Below are 12,111 nucleotides of genomic sequence, written 5' to 3' on the forward strand. Positions count from 1 at the left end.
TTTAAGATAAGATACTGTATGCTGTTTTGAATGTGGGAAACAACCCTTGTAAATCTTTAAAATAAAGACTGGATATAGATACAGATTTGAAGTAGATACAAATCTCTGTCTGTCCATCCATCTGTCTGTCTGTGGGAGTGGAAGTGCAACACAAGGCTGCTGTGCTTAGTGGCATTCCCCTGTTTCTTCCAATATGTCATTCTGCCGAACTCTGTATGAGCAGCTGTCAAAGGGTGCCTTGTGCAAACATTGTAGACATGGCTATCTGCTTCCTTCCACTTGCTCTTGAGCAAACAGAAGTTAAAACTGAAGTGTTAGCATGCCACTGTTCAACTCATGTCAGGAAAGTTTGCAGTCCAAGTTGTTCTTACTGCTCAGGAGTTCAAAAGCACCCCAATGGAAAAAGAGCACAACCAAAAATCCAAAGGTCAGGCAGACACATGCCAGTCATTTGAACTGATCTCAGCAGTGGTTATTGCTCCTGTAAATAACCCCTAATTCCACTTCAAAACCTTAATTCAATCCTTCATGCAATAAATATGTCAGGTTTTTATACGAGGTCTCTGACTTCAGAGCCTTCTGGATACACTATTCTCACCTTTTAAGGATTTTCTTAGACAGTATGACAGAGAGAAATGCAGCCTTTTTGAAGATTAGTTGCACAAAGGCACCTTAGGGTGTATATGCAGATCAAGGGCCAAAAGTTATTCATTGCATTGTGAGTTTGATAGTGGGGAGGGCATCTTTCTACACCTCCTTTTAACCTGTTTGTGCTTTAGCCTAGAGGGTAGCTGATAGCGAAGCTCCAGCTTTTTAGAGCCTGCTTGCTTCGTGTGGAGCTCCTGAGTCTTTTGCTTCAGCTCTTCCCTTGATGCTTGGATCCTACCCTCTGTATTGATTACATATGATCCTTGAACTTTGCTGTCAGCTTTCAAGAACAGGATAAGATGGCAATATGATGCCATTACATAACAGCTCAGAATGTCTTACCTTTTTCTGAAGGGTTGCAGAGATGTAACTCTGCTGACATGATCCTGCATTAGATCTTGGTGCAGAGGCCAAAGATCATCCTTCGCCAGGGATTGAGCTAAACTGGAGAGTAGCTTCTCCTTATACCAGGCTGCAATCCATCTGAAGGATCTTGGGCAGGACTAACTAGGTAACTAAATAAAATTATTGCAGCGACCCCAGTGCCAGCATCCCCGTGCCAACGTGTCCCTTCTCCAGGCCCTTGCCACATTAGGAACAGATTGTCTAGTAAAGACAAGACTGGCCTCCCTATTTGGTGGCTTGGCACGGCTCCATTTCAGGTGCCATAAAGGAGCAGCAAATTGTCCATCATTTAGTTTATTGTACTATTTGTATCTCTATGGGTGGGTGTCCCTTGCCTTTTCTGCCTCAGGCACCAAAATGACTTGTTCTGTCTCTCAGTAACGAAGACTCAAGGCTTCAAAATATTCAAATAATCAGGGAATGCTTCCCAGAGGCAAGCACATTCAGAATCATAGAATCACTTGTTTACTCTGTAAAGCATCTTGACAGTATTGCAGTCGAAGCAGGTAAATACTAAAGCCTAAACAGCCCACGGCTGCTTTTTTCCTAGTTTCATTGATATCCATTTAATCAGAAAACACACTCTGGAACAACTGAATTTGGGATATAGGTACTCAATTGCACATTCCTTATAAATGTCGTGTCTTCATATTTTGCTAGTTTTATTTTCATTTCACTCAATTCTCTGTGATATCTTACTGAGAAATAGTTGCTGTGCAGAATGCCAGTGATTATGCAGTCACCGCTTTGCTTCTCTCCCTTTCTCTAATAGGGTTGGTGTCGATCCAGATGAGGACCTACAGGCAGACATTGTTAATCAGGCAAGTTACAATTTAAAGATAACTATCTTAAGAAGATTGCTGTTCAGTTTCAAAATTGGGAGAACGGACCTTAGGAAATGGTGGGGGAAATGTCCAGCACTGCTTAGAAAACTGGGAACTAAAATTTATTTTATGAGGATAATATTGAGCATCAAATCTATTAATTGCCTGTCATTTTGCATTTGGGCTTTTCTAAAAGAAGTATTTCAGTAGACAACTAAATGTGTGTTATTCAAATTCCAAACTTTGGGGGATAATGTTAGGTTAAAAAAAAAAAAGTATCCCCTGTGCAAGCACCGGGTCATGTCTGACCCTTGGGGTGACGCCTTCTAGCGTTTTCATGGCAGACTCAATACGGGGTGGTTTGCCAGTGCCTTCCCCAGTCATTACTGTTAACCCCCCAGCAAGCTGGGTACTCATTTTACCGACCTCGGAAGGATGGACAGCTGAGTCAACCTGTAGCCGGCTGCTGGGATTGAACTCCCAGCCTCATGGGCAGAGCTTTCAGATTGCATGTCTGCTGCCTTACCACTCTGCGCCACAAGAGGCTCTTAATGTTAATGTTAGGTTAGGACATGATAAATGTACATTAGCTGATTTAATATGATCTATGTGAGGCTGCTTTTGTAGACTGTAGGACCCATTATGCACGGGGGTTTTAGCGCACATTCGGGGTGGAATGGCGGTGACTAAAATCACGGATAACGCACGGAGCCGGCTGCAACCGGCTGCAGCTTCGGTGCATGCCCCCGAAAAAGCTGCGTCAGTGAAACGCGGAAGAAAGCGCAGCTTCCGGGTGAGCGGGGCGCAACCAGAAGCGGCGCCCGGATCGGCGCGTGCATAATCGGTTACTCTGGGTTTTGCCGCCGTCGCGCCCCGCCCCGTGTATAACCGGTGTGCGTCGCGTCTTCCCCCTCCACGTTTTCCATGTGACCCGAAATCGCCGTTTCGGCGGCCGTGCATAATGGGCCTATGCTGCAGAGTATGTCATGCAAACTGACCATTGACAGCCAAGACTGGATGCACCTGGAGTCTCTTCGTCTTCTTTTCAGTCCAAAGCTGTGATCATTCTTTCAGGCATTTTTAATCACTATGCATAAGGAGGTTTCTTTTTAATTATCTTATCTTAACTATTCACTCCATACATCTGATCAAATAGACCTAAAGAACCTTATGCCTCAACATGTTTTAGATCTACAGACAAAAGCCACAATGGTCATTGTACCCCATATATCTGTAGATATTTTTAGAGCTCTGTTGTCTCTTGTTATCCCCTTCTCTTCAGTGTTAATGAATGAAAGCATGCTCAGGTAATATGCCAGGACACTGCAGGCCATGGAAGAACTCTGCATCTCATTACGCAATGCAATGTTAGTGACTTGCAGTGTGAAAAAGGGGGACTGGACAGGGACATGGACGGTACACATAGATTTCCTATTCCCCCTGGCAATCCATTATGCTACTGGTTTATGCGGTACGTATAAAAAGAAGGAACAAATGAGGTAGTCCCAGGCCAGGTACTCAGTTATTTCCACAGTGTGCATGGTTCTCATTATTTTCTGTTTGGAGGAAAGGAAATTGATGAAAAAGATTTATTTGAAATAGGAACTGTGGAGTCAGTTTTGTTACCAATGTTTACCACAATCATCTAGCCTAATCATCTTACATTACCTTTATCAAGACACTCACCATTTTCCAGGTCATGGCTGATCCGTTACCTCTTGGCGCACTTATCATTTGCCTGGCTCATATATATATGGAGGTTCTTTGGCAACTTAGTATTGCAAAGCCATCAACAGTGTTCAGAAATAATTGAGTTCAGTTAACTCCACTGTGTTTTCTACTCATTTAGAATACAGACAATACTGTCCTTGAAGGAGAGGTTATCATTATTAGAAAAAGCCCAATTCTTTCTTATAGCATCCTTGAGCGTTTTTTAATTCATTATTTCTCACACAGGCAAAAACAAAACAAAATGTATTCTGTAACAGTTTCTGTTTAGCTAGCGGGTGTGTTGATAAACCACTTAGGTACATCTCCTCAGAGAGACTTGCAATACATATTTTTGAGCAGGTGTTTTGAAAGAACACTGTAGGCCTATCACCAGGTCTCCAGGGAGAGTGGGCTAATATAATGAGCAAAATTGAAAATTTTATACTCTTCAGTTTGATTAAATAGGAATTAACTTGCTTGAATTTAAACCATACATTTCCTTCTGTTCTACCTCTTTAAACTATGGGGTCCCCCATCAAACACAAATTAGACCCAATTAAGCCCATTGAAACCATTGGCACAAAGTATGCTGAAGTCCAGTAGATACCCACTTGTGACCAAGCTCCATTGAAATTAGGACTTCCTTTTGAGTAAATATGTATAACATTAAGTTGCATAATTGAGATGGACCATGCTCATCCACTGTGCTTCCTATTTTGAGAGCGCCTTCCACTGAAGAAAAGGATTTCATGGCATAATATTTTAATCCAAATCCTGCCACTAGTTTTATTGCTTTCCATCAGTTTCACGGAATAACTGCTGGCTCATTTTCAGTAATACTTTGATTGCCTGTGACATTTTTATTGCCTCCCTAGGACCCCAAACTTTTTACCAGCTTCATAAGCTTTTCCTCACTCCATGGTGCTACATTTTGAAAAAATGCCTCCACCAACCATATATTCAATACCCTTTTTTCCCTGGAGTAATTTTCTCTGTCACCCTAGGGAGTGTGTTGACACTGACAGAAGTCTGGCAAGTTTTGTGTCCTTGACTTTCTTATTTTGTTGTTTGCAATAAGCCTTGGGAAACCAAGGAAACTTTGCTAAAAAGAAACGTATCAAAGGTATAAAATGGCCAAACTTCGAGTCAGATATGAGTAAATGTGCCTTTGGGTTCCTAGTCCTTTGCACACTTCAGTTTTCATTATCTATCTTCTTTATTCCTGCAGTTTTAACTCACCATGGGTGCCAGCGACTGGGAAGGAATGACAGTGTGCTGACACCAAGGCTGCTGTCATATATGTTAGAGATCGCCTTTTCAGTATACTTGCTTGCAATCATGTGCAAGGTATCCCTACATTGCATTGGAAGTGCATTAACCAACCTACATGAAAGCAGCCCACATCATCACCTTCAGAGCAAAACCACAAGTGACATCACTGAGTCATACCAACACATTGATATCACATTGAGTTTTGTGCCAGAAATGACACTAGAATTTTTTCCTCCACTGCCCTGCCGAGCCAAACCACTAGAAGGTCCAGCAGGTGGAAGATGGGAAGTTTATGACTCATCCTTAGCCACAGAGCTCAGGTTCATAAACAGCAATAACAATATGAACCGAGAAAGCAAATCTAAGACACATGATAATAGCATATAGAACAAACAGAACAGCATACAGAACAAACAGAACAGCATACAGAACAAATTAAAGCAAATCAGGAAGTGTGTTTACCTGACCTGGCTGGGGTGCAAATTCCTGTGCTAGGAATCTGGGTGTAATCTCAGATGCCTCACTTACTATGAAGGCACAGATCACAAGAGTAGCATGCCTGGCATTTTTCCATCTCTTCCCGGTGAGGCTACTAGCACCCTACCTGTCCCTGGAACACCTGGTTACTGTGATCCATGCGACTGGATTGACTTCTGTAACTCGATCTACATGGGCCTAACCTTGTCCTTGACCTGGAGATTGCAGCTGGTACCCAAACAGAAATGTAATATAAGAACGCATCTTTAATTGGAATATTTGCATTCTTAACTTAACATGACATACATGTTAATATATCTCTCATAGCTATAGGCACATTTCCATTGTGTATATGCTACATAAGGATGCTCCACAGTAAGCTTGTAAAACAGCAGCTAGTATTTGAAGTCGATGAATAAAATATCAGAAATTTCCCCATATCAGGCTTTGGTGGGAAGGAATCAAGACATGATTATTAAAATATCATGATCCCAATAGGAATAGTCCTTTTTGTAAACCAAAAACAATCATAAATAAAATAAATAAGCAAATACCTTCTAAGCTTGACTGGAGTAAACTGAGAGAAATCCCAGCACAGCAGTTTAGAAGAAATATCATTTTTTATTGATCACAGACTATAGTGTTCCTGGATTGTTTAATAGAATTGGAATCATTAATAAAATAAACCCTGAATTATTCTGCTCAAGTACCAGTGCAGCAAGGGAAAATATGGTGCATGATCCAATGCCTACTAGAACAGATTTGTAGATGAAGCAGGAAATCCTATATCTAGGAGTGAGGCAGAAAAAACTGCATGTTAATACAGTCACCAACACAAACTTAGGGTGCAGCTATGCCAGTCATGACAATGTGAGACCTAATGTGACCTTAACATGCCTTGCAATCCTGAAGAGAGATACATCTTTCTAAATGCATGAACTTCAATGGGCTTAGAAGGATGTAACTCTGCTTAGGACTGCACTAGTAGTGACAGACCTGTAAACTCTCATGACCAAAATAGAAAATGCAAATTCTAGATGTTACAAATGTGAGAACACTTACTGCATCCTTCAAATTCATCCACGAGTGGAGCTTCCTGGGACCAGGGCGCAACCAGAAGCGGCTCCGGAGTATCTGCGTGCATAATCGGATACTCTGGGTTTTGCTGCCGTTGTGTTCCATCCCGTGCATAATCGGTTTGCTTCGCTTCTTCCTCCTCCTCGTTCTCCATGCCACCGTTTCAGCGGCCGAGCATAATAGGCCCAGGAGAGGATTCCTGCCACAATACCTAAGGCCCCATTCAGAACGCTTATGGCAACATATTTTATTGTGTTTGTTTGAAAGGGCAAGCCCTTTGAAAGGGAGAGAGAAGAAATTCAACCAGACAATGGGGGCCATATTTTGTAACAGCAAAATTGTGATCTCCCCTACAGTAGGCAAGAGTGAGGCAAAAGGAAATGGGAGCTTGGATCCTGCTGTTGAGAGACACTATAATACAAGCACAACTTACTGTTTAGGTTCTGCTAACAAGGAAATATTTGCCTGGAAACGTGGTGGGCAGCAGGATTAGATTTGTGCCATTGGATTCAGTCAGAAGAAGTGCTCATTCGCATTGTCAGGACTTATTCAGAAGCATAATGGACTGTGCCCTCTGCCCATTTTTTCTATAATCTCTATCTCTCTATTTCTTTGACATTTTAGAATTTAAACTTAACCTTGCATGGTTTCATAGCTTTTGTGAATTGATAATTTTGGATATGTTTACATTTCTGTCAAACAATTACTGCTTGTGAATACTGAACACCTACGAAAAGTTTTTAAGACCTTCCCTCTTTTTTATGAATTACAGATGGCAAATAGCCTGGATAAAAACACAACCAAAGCAGAAAGTGCCTGGCTCTTCAGAATATGGTACGGTTTTGATCACAAGTATCCTATTATCTCTTTCGCATTACCAATCCATGGAAAGTAATTTCATTAGTAGGAGAAATAATTAAGAAAAACTTGGGGTGAGTAACTAGATAATTCTTTTTATTTTAAATACTGTAAGAAATTAAATCACAATGTTGGTTTAAAACAAAAGAAATAATGTCAAAGAAATCAAAGGAAGCCCTGGAGAAGAAAGATGTCGTTACAGTATTAAAGGAGATGATAGGAATGAGATGAAAATGTATTCAGTGCTTACAACAAATTAATGGTTCTGTAGCTCTTGAAAATATAATATTGCAAGCAATTATTAAACTAGGTAGTGAACAGTTGCCATGGTTGCCTCTGCAAGACCCTGGAATCAAATTTCCCCTGACACCCTTAGCCCCAAATGCAATAAAGACGAAGAAGGGATGAAGGAAAGGAACTCACTAATCCTTAATGGAACAAAAAAAGTACCTCTAGGCATCTATAACTGTTCACATTTACCCTTCACTTAACTAGAGAATGCTGCTGAAGAACACTTGCTAGGATGTTAAGTCAAACAATGGTTAAAATGAGGGATTGTACATTCCTAGGGATGCTTTCAGGGTTTATTGTAGTCCTAGACCACAAGCATCAAGCTGAATGAGATCATGACCAATTATGCACAGCAGCAGCGGTACCAGGCCACTGCTGGCTTTGTGCAGTGGGGCAGCATGCCCTGCCATCTCCCGTGTACACATGGGGGGAAAATCCACCAGCACACACAATCCACCCCAGAGTTGTTCATGCACAGAGTTGTGCATGCAACTGCCCCAACTCCGGGCAGATAGGTTCCGCTGTACCACGTGGCGGCGGCAGGGAGGATGAGGTGGTCCCTGCACAAGGCTAGAATTGCATGGCAATGCTATCCCACCATCGTCAGAGTCGATGAATGCCCCATTTGACTCCACAACACCGCAAAGCCAAATGGGGTGGTTTGTGTCCCTTCAGGGACACTTTAGGCGGGGGGAGAAGCCAGGCCTAAATGACCCAGCTCTTCCACGTATGCATGGGTCCAGCCCGGTATGGGCATCAATGGTGCCCACATTAAGGATCCCTGTGGGGCATCAGAGGCCCTAATGCAAGCCAGAGCCAGGAGGGGGCCAGGCTGACGGATTTGCCCTGCTGATGTCCAAGCACTGGCCCGGTGCATCCATCCCATGCATAATCGATGAGTACAAATGCAGCACATGACTTTCTTGGGAGCTCCACAGCTACTTAAGCACTAGATAATTTTTTATTCCCAGTTCTCCTCTATCTGCAGACTGGAAAATGTTTCACAAAAATGCAGAATTATGATTATATTGATGTGTGTGTATAATTTTATTACTATTGATTATGATAGAGCTGTTGCAAGTGACAAAAGTATGCATAGCATCAAGGTTGTACACATGTCACTGCCCAGCAGTGAAGATCTGACTGAAAATCTGCATTGAATAAGACTAGGCATTGCTGATGCTGCTGTAGGCAAGGTCCTCTTTTTGCATAGGTAAAAGAAGAAAAGTTTATATCCCACTTTTCGATGCCCAAAGGAGTCTCAAAGCAACTTACAATCACCTTCTCTTCCTCTCCCCACAACAGACACCTTGTGAGGTAGGTGGGGCTGAGGGAGCTCTGAGAACTGTGACTAGGCCAACGTCACCCAGATGGCTGCATGTGGAGGATCAAATCTGGTGCTCCACATTAGAGGCCACTACTCTTAACCACTACCCCACGCTGGCTCTATATAGCTGGGCACTACAGAGCCTTGCCATAGGTGGTGAGCAAGGAAGCTGCCATCAGCCCTAGAACATGGAACCCTATGAGCTTTGCAATTCAGACTGAAAACAGTAAGTGTAAACTGGGAGTTGCTTGGCAACTATGGGAGGGTCACAAATGGCCCATGTCACCTTCCCTAAATTGGTTTGACTGTGGTGCAATAATTCCATTGTAAAACATTGTAAGGTATCTCCTCAATAATCTCATTGAAAAAAAAGTGAGAGCTGATATGGATTTAGGAAGGCCACTACTATCACCTTCTACAATTTGCTTTTCCAAAACACAGGCATATGTCCTACAATAAATATGCGACCTCTTGGAATTGTGTTGGTGTATGAAAGCTGGAAACACAATGCCCACACATTGTCTGCGGATTTTCAGCAAGCCATTCCGTTAACTATCCACTGAAAATGGGAAATCCTGCATCCAGGACTAAATGTAGAACCGCTCTTCCCATCTGGTCTGTCTTCAGTACAGATTTGTAACAACCAGTAGCAAGAGAGTCTATAAAAACCTCATTCTTTATTGCATTCTCCAATACATTATTATTTACTCCTTTGTAACTCAGTTATTAAAGTCTAGATATAGAAAGATATTCATATGGAAAGTTGAGAAATAAGATTTCAGATATAGGTTTCTGGTGTGGGGTTTTTTTCCCCCCCCAGGCCTGGGTAAAAATTCAATTTGCAGCGCAGCATAAAAGGGAAATAAGGTTTTTAAAAATTAATGCCAAGTCGCATCAGAGTATTCTTTAGACATATACCGATTCCATTTCTTCTTCTGAAGGAAACGGCAATGACTGTGGATTCCTTAAAGACACGTAACAATGTACGTCAGTAAAGAGAAGAAACTCAAAATAGGAAAGGGAAAGGACAGAATGTACACACCGTATGGAGAGTTTGGTTTCTTTTCTCTATGCCGGTATTTCATATGAAAAATCAGTTGCAGGAGACTGCAAAATGGCCTATCTGTACCTGTTGTTTTGGCCACATCCAACCTGCAATATTTTTCAGAGGGAGGGAGCAAGAAAGCCTGCCGTGAACTCTAGTGTGAGGGGTCCGGCCTCTCTGACGCTAACCCCCTTATCCCTCAGTGAGATAGCAGCTCCAGGGAATGTTGCTTTTAAAGCCTGCAAGAGTTGATTTGACTCATGAGGGGAAGAGGGGGCATATTTGCATCACTTTAAAGCTCCATGTGTTCAGGATAAAATGCATTAAATAAATAAAATAGAACAGCATAACTTTTATAGTACAGTATTACTTTTAAAAGGGTGCCATGTGGAGGATGGAGCAGAGTTGTTCTCTCTTGCCCCAGAGGGACAGACCAGAACGAATGGGACAAAATTAATTCAAAAGAAATTCCATCTAAACATCCGGAAGAAGTTCCTGACAGTTCGAGTGGTTTCTCAGTGGAACAGGCTTCCTCAGGAGGTGTTGGGTTCTCCATCGTTGGAAATGTTTAAACAGAGGCTGGATAGCCATCTGACGGAGAGGCTGATTCTGTGAAGGCAAAGGGGAGGCAGGTTAGAGTAGATGAGCGATTGGGATGTGAGTGTCCTGCATAGTGCAGGGGGTTGGACTAGATGACCCATGAGGTCCCTTCCAACTCTATTATTCTTTGATTTTATGATTCTATAGAATCATTATGGTACTATAGCACAGTACATATGGAAGGGGAACGTTGGGGGGCCGAGCCTCCCCCCTTGCAGAGGCTCCATCACCAATAGGCATGCCTCCCCATAAGCAATGGCAATGGAAGTATGGCAGACAATCCTTGCCTTGGGGAAGCAGCCTAACAGAAGCTGTGCGGGGCCCCTATCCACACTGGGATCAAGCAGGGTTGCAGTGGGTGCTTTGTCCTGCTGTTGCACTTTTGTGATTAAAACTAGCCCCATCTTTTGACTGTCTTCTTATATTTCACTGCCAAATCCAAGACACAGGAGGGGCAGTTTTGGTCACTGAAACCACCCCAGGAAGGGGGAGTGTCTTATTCCTTCAATGCACCATTTGGATGAATCCAATTTTTAAGGTGCTGAAAAGATTCAGCTACAAATTCCTCAGTACCTTGTCTAAACTGGCCCTTCAAAATACAAAATGAAGAATTTCTACCAATCTTTATTAAGGGCCAATTAATTTATGATAACCCCACCAAAAGAAACCTTCCATTTTGGAAAGGATTTAGAAGAAGAAGAAGAAGAAGAAGAAGAGTTGGTTCTTATATGCCGCTTTTCCCTACCCAAAGGAGGCTCAAAGCGACTTACGTTCGCCTTCCCTTTCCTCTATAAAAGGATTTTATAAGAATCTCTCAAATTGCAACTGATCTTACGTTTGAAGAGGCTATTTCTCCTTAAGTCATCGACAGCAATACTTCTTGTTTACCACAGCTACTGTCCTTCCATTACTGTACCAATGTATTTTCGTTTTATATCATTATTTTTACATCTTATTTCTGCTGACAACCATACACTCAATTCCCTAAAGAGTTGACCTGTTCGCACTGCCGACGCTGGAAGTGACATATCTGAGCATTTTCACACACTGAATCACTCTGTCTGGGAATTCCAATTCCCTCAAGGCAAACCAATTATCCAGATGCAACGTTTCTGCAATCGTTTTGTCCTTCTCCTGGCACTGTGGTAACGTTTGGATGCAGAATTCAGACAGCGTAAACTTATGCTGAGTTGCCCAGAGATGCTCCCGATGACTTGGGAAACGGTTTCCCACTAAGGGTCTGCAGGACAGCCGTATTTAGCGTTGGGAGGAAACCTGTCAGGAAATGGTAGGTTGGGCATCCCAGGCTATTCAAATGACAATGCAAATAGGTATTATTAAGTGCACATTAAGAAGATTATGAACATTAAAATATAAGATATTGCACAGACAGTTTCAGGGGTGGCTGAACATGGTATGACTAGAGACCAGCTGCGTTTCAATGCAGAGGGTCTTCATCTATGGTCAGATAAAATATAAAATAAAATATATGCACACATACAGTATTACAAGAAGACCCTCTTATAAGAATCCTGAAAGAAATAAAAATATTTTATAAGAATGTGCAAAAAAGAAAG

The 12,111-nt window shown here is 42.2% G+C and overlaps 1 protein-coding gene across 1 annotated transcript in view; it reads left to right on the top strand.

Annotated features, from left to right (window-relative positions):
• Window positions 1-12,111, top strand: part of SLC9A9 (solute carrier family 9 member A9) — a 303,560-nt gene that overhangs the window by 218,648 nt on the left and 72,801 nt on the right. Inside the window, exons 13-14 of the mRNA XM_077348768.1 lie at window positions 1,826-1,874; window positions 7,186-7,265. Coding sequence (XP_077204883.1) covers window positions 1,826-1,874; window positions 7,186-7,265 — 129 coding nt within the window. The remainder of the gene's footprint in view (window positions 1-1,825; window positions 1,875-7,185; window positions 7,266-12,111) is intronic.

The sequence above is a fragment of the Paroedura picta genome, chromosome 8, assembly GCF_049243985.1.
Source record: "Paroedura picta isolate Pp20150507F chromosome 8, Ppicta_v3.0, whole genome shotgun sequence".
Taxonomy (NCBI): Eukaryota; Metazoa; Chordata; class Lepidosauria; order Squamata; family Gekkonidae; genus Paroedura; species Paroedura picta.